The sequence below is a fragment of the Oryctolagus cuniculus genome, chromosome 1 (genome assembly GCF_964237555.1).
Source record: "Oryctolagus cuniculus chromosome 1, mOryCun1.1, whole genome shotgun sequence".
NCBI classification, from domain to species: Eukaryota; Metazoa; Chordata; class Mammalia; order Lagomorpha; family Leporidae; genus Oryctolagus; species Oryctolagus cuniculus.
In genome coordinates, this window is record NC_091432.1 from 108,714,939 (window position 1) to 108,736,174 (window position 21,236).

Genomic DNA, 21,236 nt, shown 5'->3' on the forward strand with positions numbered 1-21,236 from the left:
ACCATCTCCTTGCTAATGCACCTGGGAAAGCAGCAGAGGAAGGCCCTAATAATTGGGCCCTTGTACCTACACGGGAGACCTAGAAAAAGCTCCTGGCTCCTGGCTTCAGACTGGCCCAGCTCTGGCCGTTGGCCATTTGGGGAGTGAACCAGCAGATAGAAGATTTCTCTCTCTCTGTCTCTCCCTCTCTCTGTAACTCTTTCTTTCAAATAAATAAATAAATCTTAAAACACAAACAAAAAACCAAAGTTGTTCAAATCTCAACTTTAGAGACAAACTGCTTTAAAAAAAAAAAAAAAAGTGAATGGGAAAGCCTTCTTTGCACATAGCTGTGTATTAGTACCCTAATAACTGTCTTTCTTCACATAAATCCCCTCTAGTCACTTCTGGTGACTGCCGGAAGTCTCACCTTTCTTATTCTTGCTCTCCTTGGCCTTACTCTTCTTGATGAAGTTGGCCATGGGGTCTCCTTCTCTTTCTTGTTCTCTCAGCATCCGATCCAGATCTTCATCGTCAATATAGCGGGCCAGAGGCTTCTGCATCTCCTTGATTGCATCCTCCACATTCTGTTGCTGTTGCCGGTCCTGGGCAAGCCTGAACCAAAAAGAAACAGGAGGGGCTGCAACTGTGTTTGCTATTTCCATTCCTACACTGGATGGACCACACTCCTACATTAGTGGAACCTCCTCCTTCTACTAATCCAGGCTAAATAGTGAAAATACTGAGCTGGAAGTGTGAAATAAATCAGTATCCCAGGAAGGAGATTCAGCACAGTGAATTTCCCATTCCTGATAACAGTCATTAAATAACATTTTTTTAGGTTAACATGCAATGCTAGCACACTTTTAAGGGGTACAATGAAACTTTTCCACACATATACACAGCTTCAACCAACCACACCAGGCAATCATCTTGTTTCCTCTTTTCCTTGTGTTTGCAATGTATCAGCTCCTCTCTTCCAGTTCTTTATACAGGATATTTTATACCATCATGAGCCCCAGTCACCCCTCCTCTGCTGTAATATACCAGAACTAGCCAGGTTTACCCTACTTTGTTTCAGTACCCATTGCCCCACCCTCCCCCTCCACTTCCCTCACCTTTCCCCACATCTAGTAATCTCTATTTTAAATGTGAATCAAGTGTCTAATAACAGCTTTGGGGGCTGGCAAGTGGCATGGTGGGTAAAGCTGATGCTTGCAGCACTGGTATCCCATATGGTCATCGGTTAAGTCCCAGCTGCTCCACTTCAGGTACTGCTCCTTGATAATGTGCCCAGGAAAGTAGCAGCAGATGGCCCAAGTGCTTGGGCCCCTGCACCCACAGGAGAGACCTGGAAGAAGCTCCTGGCTCCTGGCTTCACATGGGCTTAGCTCTGGCTGTTTCGGCCATTTGGGGAGTGAACCAGTGGATGAAAGATCTCCCTCTGTCTCTTCCTCTCTTTCTGTACCCTGCCTTTCAAATAAATAAATCTTACAAAAACAAAAGAACAGCTGTGACAGAACAATGAACTGCTAGCAGAGCCGAGGACCGACTTGTTCTCATCACTGCAGTCCTGCTTCCCCCTTTCAGGGTCCCTTACCCTTTTCCCCATCGCGCGTACTGCTCATTTCTCTCCATGTCCTTCTCCGCTTTTCTCCTCTCCTCCAAACGCTCCAGTTTCAAATTCCTCTTACGACCAAATTTATCTCGAAATACGGTTTCAGCAAACTGGAATTGAGCTATAAAGAAAAATCACATTTTTTAAGATAAACAACAGGTATTAAAATCAGAAATGATATTCTCACACATGATACCAACAGCTTGGGATTCTGATGCTAGGTAAGAACTTCTACAGCCAAACTACAAGTGGTTCCTATCAACATCTAGCCGCATTTTGGTGATGGGCCTGAGAAGCGACATATTTCAAAAAGGAAAGAACCATCTGGTCCCACAGAGAAGTTAAAATGATGCATAAAATCAAAGCTGAAATTTGGTAGCAATTAACTATCAATAAGTTACATTTAAAAAAAAAAAAAGCTACACGAGCCTGGAATGCTCTCAGCACTTTTACATTTTTACCTTCAAATGCCAGGGTTTCTTGGTCCTGCTTCTTGAGCTCCTGCTGTTCTTGCTCTACATTAGTTAACACCAACCCAGTTTTAGCTCCAGAATACATGTGTGCAGCCTATGCAATGAAAAAGGAAGCATCTGATGTTAATGAGACATGGTTAACTGCAGTTCTGATGATCAGCAATGAGCAAACCAAAAAATCCAGCTTTGTATTTCCATTATTTACCAAAGGATAAAAGATTAAAATCTAATTTCATGGAAAATCTAATAGTACCATCAAGTTGAGGAGTAAGCAGAAACACAAACAACAACACGTAAGAGGGAAGACTAAGCATTTGCTTTCCTGACTTCTCAGCATACAAACTGCACACACCAAGACTCACTCTGGGCTCACTTGACCAGAAATTTGTATCAAGCTCGAAAAATGCTCCATTTAAAGTATAAACCTGAGCAAACCTAAGATGCTACATTGTAGATGTATTTCAGGAGAAACAGAAGACCTGATGAAAGGAAAACTTTTTACTCATCTCCACTTTGTATCAAGATAGCAAACCCCACCTCACAAGTGGAGTACACGGTGGGTCTCGGCATCCGTAAGCAACTCAACTCTGATTAATATTAAACCGCCCAGGAACTGAACAGATACATAAAATTTCAAGGGGTCCAGCTAACACAGACACCTTACTTTTTTCCCCAAAAGCAGGTTTGGGGACAGGCTGGTCCACCTTACCAGGACCAGTCTTTTCCAGGTCTTCTGAGAAGACTTAGCTGAGAAACCTGCCTGAGAGAGAAACTCGCACACCACAGTGCTTAATCAACTCGCAATAAGATGCCTTTAGTGCCACTGCTCTTCCTTACGGTTACTTGGGGTTCACGTGGATTTTTATTGTGCTAATCCATCAAGCTTTATCATAGATGTAAAATACAACAAAACAGATTTCTCAGACTGTGATTTCTGAAAATAGTTTTATAGTTTAAGTGTCTCTCTTTTTGTTCCGGCTAAAGATATGTAATCCAACTTACAATAATAAATTTATAACAAATTACACTAAATAATCACTTTGTCCTAAGCTCACACTTAATTACCCACACTTAATTCTCATAATAATCTTAAGGTACTGCCATTATCTACAGCTGAGATGCAGAGATATTAAGTATCTTGTCCAAATCTCCCATTTAGTAATTGGCAGAAGTAGGATTCAAATATGTGATCAGTTTGACACAGGCTTTGTGCTACGAACTCTATCCTACAAACCACAACCCTTCATTTACTCATAAGGAAGCAGGAAGTTTTTCTAGCCCAAAAAAATTAACACGAGACTTGATACAAGCCCATCTGGGTGGGGTTACAGCCAGTCCCACCCTGAGAGCAAAGGAAAGTGCCCCAGTGGTACTTCTAAGCCAGGATTCCCTGCACTGCCATAGCTACTTCCTCCGCTGGCTCGGTTTCCTGGGACTCGTGCAAAGCCAGAAGACAGGAGTCACGGGAAGGGAAGGACGGGGCTCCCTACCCGCTTTCCGGGAGGCTGACTTCTCCTGGGTGGAGACAGATCCGAATCAGGAGACCTGGTCCCCCGTTTCCTCCTTGGTGGAGAGAGGTCAGAATCAGAGCTTCGGTGCTGAGGTCTATTCCGTGGAGGAGACAGATCTGAATCAGAATCCTGAGGCCTCGGATTTTTACGCCGTGGAGGAGAAAGATCGGAATCAGAGGCTTTCCGGCGGTCACCTGGGTAGGAAAGAGTTCCTATGTGTTTCTAAGTCTCCTAGGTGAGGAACTTAAATGAAATTTCCTTTGGCTGGAGGAAGAGCCTAGAAATTAAAGAAAAGACTAATCCCTTTGTAAGAATCTGTAAGAAAAATTTACTCAGCTGGTATAGAACATTGACCTAAACACAAGTACAGAAGCTTTGGGAGAAGAGCCAAGTCAGAGATACTCTCAAAACCAACAGGCAGCAGATGGGGTTCTACTCCCAAATGACTAGTGACTGTGGCCATGACCGCTGTGTCAAACTTCAACACCTCCATCTACTCACAGAACAGGCTAAACAACTTGGGAGTTAGCTCTCCATGGTGCGGCCAAAGTTGGAAACAGCTACAGTATATTCTGATATCTGATATATATCACGTTAAGAGAGAAGGTAAGATTACACACACCGTAATACTCATTCTGCATAGCCAGGACTCAACTGCAACAAAAATACATTCAAAAAAAAAAAAAAAAAAAAAAAGACTAAAAGAAGGCACACATTCAGCCTAGTGGTTCAGATGCCCCGATTCCATAAGAGTATCCGGGTTCAATATCTGGCTCCAGTTCCTGACTCCAGCTTCTTATTAAAGCAGACCCCAGGAGGCAGCAGTCACAGCTCAAGTAACTGGGTTCTTGCCAGCCATATGGGAGAACTGGATTGAGTTCTCAGCTCCCAACTTTAGCCCAGGCTGCTGCAGGCATTTGAGGAGTGATTAGCAGATGGGAGCTCTCTGTCTGTCTCATTGGACCTCTACCTCTCAAATAAATTAATTTTTTAAAAGACTAAATGGACATTGGTTACAACATTATCAGTGATGGCCTCTGAATGACAAAATTTTGTGTCATTTTTTCTGCCTTTTTGTACACTTCTATGCATTATAAAACTTCTGCCACAAACATGTAGTACTTTTATACATGGTGAGAAGTAAATAAAATAATTCATAAAAATGTCCTCCTTGCCATCATAATGTTTTAACTCTCCTGAGCCCAGACTCCCACTTTTCAAAACTTTTCCAAAGAAATTCCATTCTCACATCTAATAGAGCAAGTAGAAGTGCAATAGAAAACTGCCAGGAAGGAAGTCCCTCCCGCGGGCGGTCACGTGCTCACCTTTAGACTCAAGCTGCTTCTTATCTCCAAAATGGGATTTTGCCTGTCTTTTTCGTGGCGGAGAGAGATCCGAGTCACACTCATACTTGCTCTTCTTCGGGAGTAATGAATGAGAGGTCTGTGGCTCATTCCAAGGTGGAGAAGTCTTGCTAGATGCTCTTTCTGGGGCTTTCTTACTTTTGGTTTTGGACACTGAGTGAGTGACATCAGGTGCCGAATTGGGGGAACTGTGTCGGGCCCCCCTGAGCTGCCCTGTGTCAGAGGTCCCGGGAATTTTCCTAGGTTGGGAAGCGTCAGGGGAGCTGTCGTGGGCCCTTCTGGAGGAAGAAATATCTGAGGAATTATGAGACGTCCTCCTAGCAGGAGACGGATCTGGTGAATCATGACGGGTTCTCCTAGGAAACACAGCTGAAGAACTGTGATGAGGCTTCCCGGGAGGAGAAGGATCCGGGGTGTCGTGACGGACCCTCCTGGGAGGAGAAGGATCCGGGGTGTCGTGACGGACCCTCCTAGGGGGAGAAGGATCCGGGGTGTCGTGACGGACCCTCCTGGGGGGAGAAGGATCCGGGGTGTCGTGACGGACCCTCCTGGGAGGGGAAGGATCCGGGGTGTCGTGACGGACCCTCCTGGGGGGAGAAGGATCCGGGGTGTCGTGACGGACCCTCCTGGGAGAAGGATCCGGGGTGTCGTGACGGACCCTCCTGGGAGGAGAAGGATCCGGGGTGTCATGACGGACCCTCCTGGGAGGGGAAGGATCCGGGGTGTCGTGACGGACCCTCCTGGGAGGGGAAGGATCCGGGGTGTCATGACGGACCCTCCTGGGAGAAGATGGATCCAAGGTGTCGTCATGGATTCTCCTGGGAGGAGAAGAATCCGGAGTGTCATGACGGAGCCGTCTGGGAGGAGAAGGATCCGGGGTGTCGTGACGGAAATGCCCTTGTGAAGGTAGGTCTTCATCGTGACCTAAGCACAAATAGCAAAGAATCAGATTTCCATAGTTGCTCTGTCCACCCCTTCATTTAAAGTTTCAAAAGATGTCCCGGCAGCATACACCTTAGAACTACTCAGAAAGCCCAAAAAGTCTGCACAGCTCTCTTCCTTGGAGGCAGCAAACCAGCACTAATGAATCTAGAGAATAACCCCTCTTACTGGTCTACAAGTCATAAATTTGAAAGCATTTTAAAGACATTTTTCATATTATACCCTCTAAGGTAAGCAGGGCAGGTCCCTTGTTTTATAGACATGAAAAGGGAGGCTCTGTGATACTGAGTGATTTCTTACTTAAGGTCACAGCTACTAAGATAAAGACTGGCTAGAACCAAACTCTTCTAACCTTTAATCCAGTTTCTTTCCAAAACCTCATTTAGGCAGAGTTCCCCCTCAGTGGCTCCTACTGATACTTAGCCTAGACTATTTATAGCTGTAATCAATCTTCTTTCAAAAGTCAAATGGACGAGGCCGGCGCTGTGGCACAGCGGGTTAATCCTCCACCTGCAGCATCAGCATCTCATATGGGCCCCGGTTCTAGTCCTGGCTGCTCTTCTTCCCATCCAGCTCTCTGCTGTGGCCTGGGATGGCAGTTGAGGATGGCCCAAGTCCTTGGGCCCCTGCACCCACATGGGAGGCCCAGAGGAAGCTCCTGGCTTTGGATTGGTGCAGTTCTGGCCATTGCGGCTATCTGGGAGTGAACCAGCGGATGGAAGACCCCTCTTTCTGTCTCTACCTCTCTCTGTAACTCTATCTTTCAAATAAATAAAATAAATCTTAAAAAAAAAAAAAAAAGTCAAATGGACAGAACCTATGCACATTAAAATAAAATGCTTGTTAAACATTTAATCCATGTCACTGTGCTTCTTGTAAGAGAAAATCACTTACTGATAATCTACTATGTGCCAATGCTCTATACAGATTGCCTTATTTAATTTTCACAAACGTAGGCAGTAAAGACTATCCTCATGAGGAAGCTGATACCCAGGAAGATCAAGTCATCTGCCCAAGTCACACTGCTGGTAAGTAGTGAAGGAGTAAATAAAAATCCAGATTGGACCCCAAAGTCCATGTGAAATCTTTAAAAATATGTAGCTGAGGAAAAAATTCACATTTGAGGCCATCAATTTCAGTGGCACAATAGAATGAAATGTTTATAGCAACTGCAACATTCCCCAACTCCAGTTCCTCCTCTCCCTCTGGTTCTTGTCATTGAGCTATATGGGCCAAAACCACAAAGCTGGCTAGGAACACGTGGATATTGTTAAGTGCATGAAGTAAACCGAGGCACCCCTCTGCTCTAAGAACAGACCTATGGCACTGGAATCCACCCCACAGAGAACAGCACTGATGTCTGCAGGAGGCTTGACAATACATCTAATCCATGAGACTGATACATTCCAAGAGATGTATACAAAGGGGGAAAAATCAGAACAGTAAGTTATTTCCAGTAAATAAAGGACTGTGTGTGTGCGTGTGTGTGTGTGTGAGAGAGAGAGAGAGAGAGAGAGAGAGAGATTTCCTAGACCTTTAGACATGGAGACCAGAAGATCTTCTCTGAAAAGATTATACAAAAGATTGGAAACACACCTAGAGGATAAGGTAGAAAATAATGGATAAGACTAAAAAGCATTCTGATAAAAATATCCCAAGACTAAAGTTTTCATTTTTTTTTTTTAAAGATTTACTTATTTATTTGAAAGTCAGAGTTACAGAGAGGGAAAGGCAGAGGCAGAGAGAGAGAGAGAGAGGTCTTTAGGTCTTCCATCTGCTGGTTCACTCCCCAAATGGCTATAATGGCCAGAGCTGAGCTGATCCGAAGCGAGGAGCCAGGAGTTTCTTCCTGGTCTCCCATGCAGATGCAGGGGCCCAAGGACTTGGGCCATCTCTTACTGCTTTCCTAGGCCATAGCAGAGAACTGGATCAGAAACAGAGCAGCTGGGACTTGAATCAGCGCCCATATAGGATGCTGGTACTGCAGGCATGGGCTTTAAGCACTATGCCACAGCAGTGGCCCCTAAAGTTTTCATTCATAATATGTACTGAAAAGTAACCAAGGCAACAGTGATACAATATATACATATATATATATATCTCAGTGATATAATTATATTATATTATATATATATCAGTGATATATATAACAGTGATATACAATCTATAGCTGTCACTTTCACTACACATTTTTTCAAATCAGAACTGTAAGATAATTAACATAATGGCAGAAAGTATAACACAGATGACAAATCTTGTCTAGAAACTAATTTATCCTCAACGTGGGAAAAGGAACAAGCATCCAGAATAAATTGGAATTAAACAGCTATCAAGAAGCAGGGTCTGGGGCCGGTGCTGTGGCATAGTGGGTTAAGCCTCCACCTATGATGCCACCATCGCATATGGGTGCTGGTTTGAGTCATGGCTGCTCCACTTCTGATCCAGCTTTCTGCTATGGCCTGCGAGAGCAGAAGATGGCCCAAGTGCTTGGGCCCCTACACCCATGTGGAAGACCTGGAAGAAGCTCTTATCTCCTGGCTTCAGATAGGCCTAGCTCCAGCCTATTGAACCAACAGATGGAAGACCTCTCTCTCCTTCTCTCTGCTCTGCCTCTCTGTAACTTTGCCTTTCGAGTAAATAAATAAACCTTTAAAAATTTAAATAAATAGAAGTATTAAAAAAAAAAAAAGCAGGATCCTTGTTTATGAAATACACATGGGCAAAACCAAGCATGGCCCCAGTGGCAACACAGAGCAGGATATACTCACTGGACTCACAGGTACAGCTATCTAGAAAGTTCTTGGAAAAGGAAGAACAACTGCAAAGCCTCTAGTGAAGAGCAACAAGCCATGAGCAGCAAATGCCTATCAGCAAGCCAACAATTCCACACTACTGAGGCACCTCCTGGGCTAGGCAGCAGGAGGACCACAGCAAAGCACAAGGGACAAACACACGCCTCTTACCCAACTCAGAAAGTCTCAAAAGAAAACAAAAAACAACTTTTTTTAAGGAAGTTAAATTATTGGCCTAGAGAGAAGGTCTAGAATGGGAGGATAATGCATTGTAAAATACCAATATTTAAGGGGGAAAAAAAACCAGAAATCTATTAACACAAATAAAAAGGACAAAAACCATTGGTCCTCGACCCAGACATGACCACTTCATTCTGGAAGAGGAGACAGGAGCTGAAGTCTCCGAAGTGCTCCTCTGCTTCTTGTGACCTCCTCCCAAAGTCCCGCCTATAGACCAAGAGCTCTCCCATCTAGGCCGAGAGCAGTCCCAGAGGAGCCACTTCCTGACCTCGGTAACCCCTCATACCCATGTCTTACTCATTCTGAAGAAATCCTGAATTCTTTTTCACACTCGATTTTTCAGGCTCAATAACACACTAAAACAAACTATCATTCCTCTAATAGAAAAGTGTAGAAAAGGGTCTACCCTGTAAATGGTGAGTTTAGATTCATCTACTGGAGGAACTCACCTCCTAGGAGCTTCCATTTGGCACTGGAGCGAAAGGCCTCCATCTGTTTGACCTCTTCCGGCCGTTCATCCACAAACTCAGCCACCTGTGAGAAGAGGGACACTATGTAGAGGACATCCACGCAACCAGCCAAGGAGCACTGTTGTCTCAAAACCTGAAGCTATGACCATTCCCATTCCTGATACACATGGTGCACCCAGTCATGAAGAAACACGCAGCAGTGCTCAGTTACATCCGCCCCATCAACACCAACTGTCATTGTACTGACTATCAGTTTCCCTCCAAAGGTTAATTTCTAACATGACAAACCTTTTTGTTAGGAATCCAGGTACACAAGTGCCACTTGTAAGCTAAAAGCCACATTCCTTTTACATTTTTCACTTTTACATTCAAAGAGAAAACACAGGCTGCCTCCCTGTCACGCCTGCCACAGATCAAGGACTCTGGGCTCCTTTTTGTTGCAGGTTGTCACCAGGCCTGGTATTCTTAAATCCAACCAAGGAAGCCTCTGAGATGCACACAGAATCACAGATCTTTAAGGCATAAATCTACATCTTACATTCTCCAAACTCTCAAACAAACTGGAATTGTCACGAAAGTATCCCTGATAGGGGCTGGCACTGTGGAACAGAAGGCTAAGCCTCCACCTTTAGTGCCGGTATTCCATACGGGTGCCGGTTCCAGTCCTGGCTGCTACACTTCTGATCCTGCTCTCTGATAATGGCCTGAGAAAGCAGCAGAAGATGGTCCAAGTGCTTGGGCCCCTGCATCCACATTGGATGCTCGAAAACAGCTCTTGACTCCTGGCTTCGGATTGACCCAATTCCAGCCACTGAGGCCATCTGGGGAGTGAACCAGCAGATGGAAGACTTTTCTTTTTATCTATAACTCTTAAATAAATAAATAAATCTTTAGAAAAGAAAAGGAAGGAAAAAAGAAAGAATGGAGAAAACAAAATATCCCTGATAAATATTCACTCCCTCAATCCTTGACAGGGAACTCATTATCTTACAAGGCAGTCCACTGTATTTTTAAGCAGTGTGAGAAGGCTTCAAGTTTTATGAGATCCATATCCATTTTCCTATAACTTCCTTCCATTGATCCTAGTTCTACCCTCTGACAAAACAGATTACCATTCCAGAGGATAGCTTTTCTTTCTTTCTTTAAAAAAAAGAGGCCGGCGCCGTGGCTCAATAGGCTAATCCTCCACCTTGCGGCGCCGGCACACCGGGTTCTAGTCCCGGTCGGGGCGCCGGATTCTGTCCCGGTTGCCCCTCTTCCAGGCCAGCTCTCTGCTATGGCCAGGGAGTGCAGTGGAGGATGGCTCAGGTGCTTGGGCCCTGCACCCCATGGGAGACCAGGAAAAGCACCTGGATCCTGGCTCCTGCCATCGGATCAGCACGGTGCGCCGGCTGCAGCGGCGGCCATTGGAGGGTGAACCAACGGCAAAAAGGAAGACCTTTCTCTCTCTGTCTCTCTCTCTCACTGTCCACTCTGCCTGTCAAAAAAAAAAAAAAGATTTATTTATTTATTTGAAAGAGTTACACAGAGAAGGAGAGGTAGAGAGAGAGAGGTCCTCCATCCATTGGTTCACTCCCCAAATGGCCTCAATGGCCGGAGCTCTGCCGATCCAAAGCCAGGAGCCAGGAGCTTCTTCCAGGTCTCCCTTGCGGGTGCAGGGACCCAAGGCCTTGGGCCAACTTCTACTGCTTTCCCAGGCCATAACAGAGAGCTGGATCAGAAGTGGAGTAGCCGGGTCTTGAACTGGTGCCCATATAGAATGCCAGCACCACAGGCAGCGGCTTCACCTTCTACGCCATAGCACTGGTTTCCAGAGGATAGATTTTCAAAGAGACTGGCATTGCCAAGTTCTAGTTACAAAGTAGACTATGTGCAAGGCACTATGTTGTGTACTTTACTTATATATTATCTCATTCTTACCTCACAGGGTCCTCACAATAATCCTGCACAGAAATACCCCATGTTGCTGAACAGAACACTTTGATTTGCTCGTTATTACTGGCGGCAGCCTAACTCACTGCATCACAATGCTGGCACTCAAGCCATTTTTAAAAAATAATTCTAGGGACCAGCACTGTGGCAAAGAGGGTTAAGCCACAGCCTACAGCACTGGCATCCCATACTGATGCCGGTTTGAGTCCTGGCTACTCCACCTCAGATTCAGCTCCCTGCTAATGAGCCTAGGAAAGCAGTGAAAGATGGCTCAAGTATGTGGGCCCCTGAACTCATGTGGGAGACACACCCAAATGAAATTCCTAGTTCCTGGCTTCAGTCTTGCCCAGTCCTGGCCGTTGCAGCCATTTGGGGCGTGAACCAGCAGATGGAAGATCTCTCACTGTCTACTGGCTCTCATGCACCCTTCAAAACTCAACTCAGATATTTACATCTACATGACGTCTCCCAACAAAATACCAAGTGTGCTATCTACCCTGTGCCCCCATGGCATTTGCCGTATGTGGCCTGGGAAAGCAGAAGATGGCCCAAGTCCTTGGGCCCCTGCACCTGCGTGGGAGTCCCAGAAGAAGCTCCTGGCTTCAGATCAGCGCAGCTCTGACCACTGAGGCCAATTGGGGAGTGAACCAGAGGATGGAAGACCTCGCTCTCTCTGCCTCTCTTTCTCTCTCTGTGTAATTCTTTCAAATAAATCTTTAAAAAAAAAAAATCATTGCTTACCAACACAACACACTGAGCAGTACCAACTGCTGACCCTGGGATCTTGCGGCTGATTGGGAATGGCGGCTTGCTGCTGCCACCCAGCACTGCAAGAGAAGAGTGCACTGCACACCGCTAACCCAGAAAACAGTCAACACACAAAATTACAAGGATAGTTTCTACTGACTGCATATAGCTCAGGAACTGTCTAAACAGACACAGTGAAAGACCAGGCTATGGTTGGTACTGGCCCAAAAACAGACGGATAGACCAACAGAACAGAATCAAAACTCCAAAAATCAACCCATACATCTACAACCAATTTATTTTTGACAAAGGAGCTAAAATCAATCCTTGGAGCAAAGACAGTCTCTTCATCAAATGGTGCTGGAAAAATTGCATCGCTACTTGCAGAAGCATGAAGCAAGACCCCTACCTTACATCTTACACAAAAATCCACTCAAAATGGATCAAAGACCTAAATCTACAACCCGATACCATCAAATTATTAGAAAACATTGGGGAAACCCTGCAAGACATTGGCATAGGCAAAGCATTCTTGGAAAAGACCCCAGAGGCACAGGTAATCAGACAAAAAGGACAAATGGGATTACATCAAATTGAGAAGCTTCTGTACTGCAAAAGAAACACTCAGCAAAGTGAAGAGGCAACCGATGGAATGGGAGAAATAATTTGCAAACTATAAAACTGATAAAGGATTAATAACCAAAATATATAAAGAGATCAAGAAACTCAACAACAAACAACCCAGTTAAGAAATGGGCAAAGGACTTAAACAAAAGAGAAAATCCAAATGGACAACAGATACATGAAAAAATGCTCAGAATCATTAGCCATCAGAGAAATGCAAATCAAAACCACAATGAGGTTTTACCTCACCCCAGTTAGAATAGCTTTCATACAGAAATCAACAAACAACAAATGCTGACAAGGATGTGGGTAAAAAGGTATCCTAATCCACTGCTGGTAGGAATGTAAACTGGTACAGTCACTGTGTAAGACAGTATGGAGATACCTCAGAAATCTGAATACAGACCTACCATATGATTCAGTCAATCCCACTCCTGGGAATTTACCCAAGGGAAATGTTATCAACATATGAGAGTTATCTGTACCCCTGAATTCACAATAGCAAAAATGAAATCCTGTTGATTACAACAAAATGGATATAACAGGAAAACATTACACTTAGTGAAATAAGCCAGTACCAAAAGGACAAATACCTTATGTTCTCCCTGATCTGTGGTAACAGAACATCTAAAAGGTAATCTATACATGTGAAATTGACACTTTGAGATGACTCTGAACAGCCCTTGTCTCAACTGCTGAGGAACAGTTTCTTTTTCATACTATTTGTTGAACTCTTTACTTAGTATAGAGTTAATCATGTGTATAAAGTTAATTGAAAATAGATCTTAGTAAAAAATAAGAATGGGGGGAGGAGGACTGGTGCAGTGGCACAGGGGGCTAAAGCCTCTGCCCGCAACATCAGCATACCATATAGGCACTCGTCCATGTCCTGGCTGCTCCTCTTCCAATCCATCTCTCTGCTATGGCCTGGGAAAGCACTGGATCATGGCCCATGTGCTTGGGCCCCCTGCATCCTCATGGGAGACCCAGCGGAAGCTCCTGGCTCCTGGCTTCAGATTGGCTCAGCTCTGGCCATTGCAGCTATTGGGGGGTGAACCAGCAGATGGAAGACATTTCTCTCTGTCTTTCCCTCTCCCCTCTGTCTGTAACTCTACCTCTCAAATAAGTAAATAAATCTAAAAAAAAAAAAAAGGGAAGAAAGGGAAGAGGAGAAAGAAGGGTGGGAAGGGTGGGAGGGCAGAAGGGAGGGTAGGGTGGGAAGAATCACTATGTTCCTAAAATTGTATTTATGAAATGCATGAACTCTGCATACCTTAAATAAAAGGCTTCTGGGAAAAGAAAGACAGACAGATAGACTAGGCTAAATCATCCTCTGTGCTCAACTTTCCCCTACAAATCTATTCTGCCCTGGGAGTCAACACTGAGAAGCTTAAATCATTTCCAAGTCCCAGAGTCCTGAAGATACACACCACAGGCAAATCTCCATCATCTTCTTCCTCCTTTTCTGGTTTAGCGGTAGAGATAGCTGTCCAGCTCACATCATCATCCACAATCCGCATTCTAAATGGAAACAATAAAAAGATCAAAAAGGATACCAATCTAATGATCCATTGGTTTTTTTTTTTTTTTTTTTTTTTTTTTTTTTTTTTTTTTACAGGCAGAGTGGACAGTGAGAGAGAGAGAGACAGAGAGAAAGGTCTTCCTTTGCCGTTGGTTCACCCTCCAATGGCCGCCGCGGCCGGCGCACCGCGCTGATCCGATGGCAGGAGCCAGGAGCCAGGTGCTTTTCCTGGTCTCCCATGGGGTGCAGGACCCAAGCACCTGGGCCATCCTCCACTGCACTCCCTGGCCACAGCAGAGGGCTGGCCTGGAAGAGGGGCAACCGGGACAGAATCCGGCGCCCCGACCGGGACTAGAACCCGGTGTGCCGGCGCCGCTAGGCGGAGGATTAGCCTAGTGAGCCGCGGCGCCGGCCGATCCATTGGTTTTAAGACAAAGCTCAAAATCCTACAAAATTGCCCAGAGTCTAATTTTTGCTCCCATGGCCAACTTCATCTCATACCACTGCTCCCTCAGTTCACAGTCTCCCAGGTCATCCTCTGGTGCCTAGAATGACCAAATTCCTTCCACATCAGCTTTCACATCCGGAATTCCTTTCCCTCTGCCTAACCCACTATTCCCCTATTTACCAGGAAACTCTTATTCATTCTTCAAGTCCTAGCAAAAATATCACTTTCTTGGATACAGCTTCCTTGCCTACCCTCTCCCTGCCCCAAGATCAAGATCTTCAGTTATACTTCCATTGTATTGATCACGTTAAGAAATAAATCAATTAGCTGTGTAATCAGTTGTTTAAATCAGCTCCATCAGAAGCAGCAGCAGCAAGGCTCTCTGGTTCACAGAGGCATCCTCAACACCCCACAGTAACTGGCACGGCAGGGTATGGTCAGCCTTCCGTATCCACAGGCTCCACATGCAGGTGCACACTGAAAACAGCCAGGTATGACAAGTAATCTAGAAAAGACTTAATGTATACGGGACTTCATACATGGGTTAATGCAAACAACACTACGCCACTTCACATAAGGAATTTGAGTAATCCATTGATTTTGGGAACCAAGCTCCCACAGATACTGTGGGACAACTGTATTCAAAGAGTGTTTGTTACAAGGATGAAGTGTGATGTGAATAATTATTATTCATAAAGCTTAGGGCAAACATTGATTCAGTGGTTAAGCCACTGCTTGGGACACCCACATCCTATGTCGGAAGTGCCTGGTTCTAGACCTGGCTACACCACTTCTGATCCTGCTTCCTCCTGGTGAGCTTTCTCAGGTACTCAGGTCCCTGCCATCCCCATGGAAGACCCAGATTGAGTTCCTGGCTCTGGTTTCTGCCTGGCCCAGCCCTAGCTGTCACAGGCAATTGGGAAGTGAACTATTTGGAAAATCTTTGTCTCTCTCTCTCTCTGACTTTCAAGTAAGATGGAAACAAACAAAAAATTTTTTTATAAATTTTTACTAGGGCCAGCATTGTGGCCACTACCTGCAAATAAGCTCTGATTTGAGGCCTGGCTGCTCTACTTTCAATCCAGCTCCTTGCTAATGAGCCTGAGAAAGCAGCGGAAGATGGCCCGAATATTTGGGCCCCTGCCAGCCATGTGGGAGTCCTGGATGAAGTTCCGGGCTCCTGGCTTCCGCCTGGTCCAGCCCCAGCCATTGCAGCCATTTGGGAAGTGAACCAGCAGATGGAAAAATCTCCATCTCTCCCTCTCTAACTTTGCCTCTCAAAAGCATAAATACATCTTTAAAAATAATAATTTTTTAAAGATAGGGATACTTGATACAACAATCATTACTTAATATGCTATATTACTCAACTTTACTGTCACTTTAAAAATTAGGAATCTGAAGCTGAGAGATGAAAAGATCTTGCTCACAGCCACACATCCTATAGTGGTCTGGCAAGGACAGAAACACAGATCAGGGTCGCTTCACAACACAAGCTACTACTGCTGCACGGCCATGTCTCCAGCGTCCACACACGAATGGGGAAGAAAGAATGAGGCAAGAATCACACTAGGAGGAAAAGTGGACTAGTTCTTGTGAACTAGTTTGACTTCCCGGGCATATCTGTTTCCTAGGGCTGGCCATCACAAAGTACCACAAACTTGGAAGCTAAAAGTCTAAGGGCAAGTCCAAAAATGCCAGCACATGCTCCCTAGGAAGCCTCCTGGGAAGAGCTTTCCTTACGGCTTCTGGAAGGTCCTCACGGTGGGGGAGATGGGAGGTGGAGACTGGGGGTCTGAGGGTAATGGGGGTGCTGGCTCCTGGCAGCATAAATCCAACCGGATGTCAGCCTCCACGTACACAGGGCCGCTTTCCCTGTGTCTCTTCTTAAAAGAACACTTGCCATATTGGACTTAGCGCCCACCTTAACCAAGTAGGACCTCGTCTTAACTGTAGCATCTGCAAAGAACCTGTTTCCAAATACCGTCTCAGGTGCTGGGTGGACAGGAATCTGGGAGTGAGGAGCACTGTTCAACCCAGAACTTTGGATACGAACATTTTCTCATAAAAAAAAAAAAAAAAAAAAAAGACACAGAAATACCTACTTAATGGGAGTGCTGTGATGCTTAAAGACACTCGTGTTTTAAGTTCTTACAACGGTACTTGTTAAGAACTACAAATGACAAGAATCGTGTTAACAGTAGTTACTACTAAAAGTAACAGCATGCGATCTTGGGTCTCTGGTTCAGGACCAGCGACCACGGGATCTGGGGCACCCCAACCCCACCTCACCCCACTCCCGCCCCGGGACAGGCTCTGGAACCCTGAAAACCCAAACCCAGAGCCCGAATCAGCCCCACTGCTCTCGGGGCACAACATTCACAGGCTACAGGCGGGAAAGGAAAGTTACAGCCTGGCTCCGACGCGCGAGGCTTAAGCCCCGCGGTCCGAGCCGAGCCCGAGGCTTGGACGGGGGTCGGCCGGGGAATCCGAGGGAGGCCGGCGGGTCCCGGGAGCAGGAAGCGCCGGCGGCCGGGGGCGGAGTTGGGAAGGCCGACGGCGCCACACGCCCCGCCCCAGTGAGCACCACTCACCCCTTACCGCCGGCCCCGCTGGGCTTCGGCCGCTTTTTGCGCCGTTTGCGCCCGGAGTTGGAGGCCCCATCGACGCCGGCATCTGGCCCGGATAAGTAACGCTTCAGGTACTCGGCCTTGGAGAGCGGCGGAGCTGCCGCCATGGCAGCGGCGAGGGCAGGGACGGCTAGGCGTTGGGGACAAAATTCTTGAGAGCGAAACAGACGGCGGCCTTCGAAGGGGTGGAGCCAGAACCGGAAGTAGCGGATCCGCTCCAACCGTGGAGACTGACAGGTGAGCCCTGCCGGTGACGCCGGGGCGGGCTAGCGTAGACATTCCTGCGGTGACGCAATCATGTCTCTTCTTTATTCATCCTACGTACTGCCAACAAGCTGACCCAAACAAGATCCCCTGCCCCCGCGGCCTCGGAACCGCACTGTGGTTAAGGTCGCAGGCCTGGAGTGACAGTGGACCCTGTGCGACTTTGGCCAAGTTTTCTAACAAAGTGGGCACAATGATGGGCATAGCCTAACAAAACGGTGGCGAGGACTGAGACATTACTGTGTGCTCATCGGCCTGTGATCCTTTTATCAATGTCAGTATCTTTAGGCGGGCAGGAACCTGCTCCGGTAGGCTACCAGATGCCATTCAAGAGAGGCAGCCAGGGAGTCCAACCCCAGTAAAATTACTGTGGAAAATCCGTAGGCTTCCAAAGCCTGTGCAGGTGCCCCACACTTGGTTCAATTGGTCGCCCCTAGTTCTCTCTTATAGGAAACTGTATATAATTTTTCCAATAAAAGGATGTGGATCTACTTTCTGCATACTAAATGAGCGAGGCTGGAGAGACCGAACTCGAATACTCAGGTTTCTGGGGAGAAGACTCTTCTGTGGAGGGTTAAGAGTTTTATTTGAATTCTCTCACTTGGCCCTCTCCGCTGTTTTTGTGAAATAAAGTAATGGCCCGTATTTTCATCTCATCATGTATGTTAAGTATTTGTCACTGTTTTATTAGTTTATTAGTCAAGTAGGCATTGTGTATTTTACAAATAAATACACCTATCTTGGGATATATGTTCCAAAACCCTTCACTCACATAACAGGCTGGGAGATGACTGCCTCGAAGCATAACTTTTAGCCACTGGGCCGTACTGAGCGTCTGCAGCCACAGGCCCCGAGTGGAAAGCAGGCTGGGTCTCGGAGGGCTTGTGAGAAGGCGACACTGGACTGGGAAATTAGGATCTTGCTAGCAGAAGGGCCCTATGGGCCCCCTACACAGCCCTGCTTGGCTTCTAATCTTTGTACAGCTTCAGGCGTTTGGAAAGCGTCACCCTTCCGCTCCAGTGAACGTGAGCAGTGTCCCCTCCTCGGCCCCCATCAACCCCTCTCCTGCCCTTATCTGTCTTCAGTTCTGCCAGTAGCCATTCAGCCCACCCCCAACCTCAGCCTGACAAGACTCAAGCTCGAGGGCTCGTGTCTAGCACAGCGGTTATCACAGTGCCTGAATTCAAGTCCCAGCTCCGTTGCTGACCCAGCTTTCTGCCAATGTGCACCCTGTGAGACCGCAAGTGGTCGCTCAAGTACTTGGGTTCCTGCCACCCACGAGGGAGGCCCAGAAGTTCTTGGCTCCCAGCTTTGGCCTGACCAGCTGTGGCTGTTGTGGGCATTTGGGGAGTGAATCAGCTGGTGGAAGATCTGTCTCTCTACCTTTCAAATAAAGTGAAAACATAAAAAGTAAGTGGGATGGATTTCTATTTAAAAAAAAAAAACAACACAGCCAAGCTCATGCCCCAAGCCTCCATTGCAAGGTGGTTAAACAGATCAAATGACTATGTGCCCAGTAGCAGGGTCTGAGCTTTGCCCTGCGTTGCAGCTGCAGCGAACAAAACAAAAGGGTCTGCCTGGCCAGCATTTGAAGTTTGCCTTGTAAAAGCTCTACTTCCTTCTCAAAGTCCCCTAACCTCTCTGAGGTTGTTTCGTCATCTGTAGAATGGGGATAATTTTATTTATAGCTGCTTACTTAGAACACATTTACAGCCAAAAGAGACACTTCAGGATTTTAGTATTAGGAGAAAATACATATACAAGTACTTCACAATTAACTCATCCTTACAAAAACCCTACAAAATAGATGCATTATTCCCATTTTACAGACCAAGAACCTGAGGCACTAGAGGTGCCCACACCAAACTCTGAAGTAAACACACAGGACAATCACTGGCTCTTTATCCTTCGCAGTTGAAAACTGCCACTTGCCTATAAAGTATGTAGAGACCCTCCAGTACCCACCTGCATGGTCGCAGGTCTAATGACATGTGCCTCCACTGAGCAGCTCAAAAGATCAAGTAGGAAGCATGCTCTCACTAACAAGTCACTGTCTTCTTCAATCACAAAACTTCCCACTTAGATTTTTATTCTCACACTGGAAAACTGATGTTTGTGGCTGACACTCTCGCCGCCCGCAGCCTTTAGCAGGGCTTCTCCTGTACCTTGTTACCCACACCTCCAGTGCCCCAACAGGACTCCATCCAGGCTGGATGGTTCATAAGCACCTGTGGAGGATTTTCACAGATATTAGCTTATTCGACATGCGAGGGGCTGGGGGGCAAGACACTCTTTAACAAGAAATAGGCCCACATCCCAACAGACTTTATGAATGAGAATGCTGTGAAACTCATATGCTGACCCCAGTCCTGTCAACAGCAGGATGGGCCTTAGCTGGGTTACTCCAGTCTGGCACCTGGCCCAGTAAGTCTGCAGGTTTAGAAGAAACTGTTATCACAATGCAGAAACTGACTGGAGTCCGGGCGATTGCCTCACACCAACTGAACGCCCGAGAGACTCCGATAAACCAGAGTGCCATTTTTCTCCTTTCACAGTGGACGATGAACCTGATAGCAGAGCTCATCTTCAAAGAGCAGCCCCCAGCCCATGGGGAAGTTCATTCAAGAGGCCAAATGATAGAAGAGGAGGTTGCCGGGTAAACTCAGATACCCTAGTCAGTTGGAAACATAGCTATCGACAGTCTCTTGGGGTAGAGTACTTGCATCTGAGAGGTCGATTCCAAAGTGTTGTGGCTCTGTCGTGTGTGGGAGTCATTTCTAACCCCAGTCTCCAAGTCCTTACCCCACCTTACCTTTGCCCTCACTTACAGAATGAGAGAGGTACAGGAGTTAGTCCCAGGACAGGAAGAGGCGCCAGAAAGCAGAGCCTTCAGAAACTAATACATTTAAGAGGCAGGAGGCAGAGGCTCCACATAAGGAATGGTCGAAGGAAAGGGAAAATTTGGCACAGGACACAAGAGCCACAAGAAGGGGTGAGGAGAGATGACCAACTGTCCACCCAACAGAGGTAGAGAGGATGAGAACACTTCCAAGTGGAAAATCACTCGTGACCTGTGAGGATGCTTTAACAGGGAGCAGATGTCTGCCGACTCATCTGAAACTACGCAATTCTTCAGGGTTAAGTTTATGGCACAAGCAGACCTTACTGAACTCATACCCTGCAGCCCACACCGCACGAGTCACAATCCCTTCCTCAGAGGCAGCAGATCACAGTGTGAAGGGCGCTGGTAGGGGAGTACAGGGGCTCACTGGGCCCTTAACTTGCTACACTGCTGCAGGCAGCCCCTCCTGCTATGGTACAATCCATTTCCCTGTTTGGAACTGAGTGTGCAACTAGCTGATCTCAAATACTCTGGCTCTCACATTCTCCAACCCCAGGCTTTTGCCTTTACAGTTCTCTTTGTCCAGAAGTCTCTCCCTGCAGTCACAAACCTGACTCCCTCCCTGACCTCCTTCTTTGCCCGAACATCAAATGATCACCTTCCTGTTGAGATCTTCCTGTCCACGCTATTCCAAACCTATGTCCCCACTTCCTAACGCTATTCACACCCTCTCCCTGTGAGGCTTTAAGCTCCAAGAAAGAAGAGGCTTATTTTGTTCACTGTTTTGTGGCGTGCCTGGATGAAGCAGCTGAAACTTCTGTGGGAAAAAGGCATAAAA

The 21,236-nt window shown here is 46.4% G+C and overlaps 1 protein-coding gene across 3 annotated transcripts in view; it reads right to left on the reverse strand.

Moving 5' to 3' along the window:
- BUD13 (BUD13 homolog) overlaps positions 1-21,236 on the reverse strand; it is a 243,226-nt gene that overhangs the window by 8,716 nt on the left and 213,274 nt on the right. Inside the window, exons 2-9 of one of the 3 annotated variants that reach the window (XM_070078661.1) lie at positions 17,257-17,443; positions 14,123-14,213; positions 9,369-9,453; positions 4,907-5,869; positions 3,561-3,775; positions 2,059-2,164; positions 1,580-1,718; positions 410-594 (exon numbers count right to left, since the gene is read on the reverse strand). In XM_070078661.1, the coding sequence (XP_069934762.1) occupies positions 410-594; positions 1,580-1,718; positions 2,059-2,164; positions 3,561-3,775; positions 4,907-5,869; positions 9,369-9,453; positions 14,123-14,213; positions 17,257-17,399 (1,927 nt within the window). In that variant the 5' untranslated portion in view covers positions 17,400-17,443. Of the gene's footprint in view, positions 1-409; positions 595-1,579; positions 1,719-2,058; positions 2,165-3,560; positions 3,776-4,906; positions 5,870-9,368; positions 9,454-14,122; positions 14,253-14,627; positions 18,196-21,236 lie in introns of those variants that run through there. The other 2 variants (XM_008260974.4, XM_070078669.1) reach the window with 2 other exon arrangements.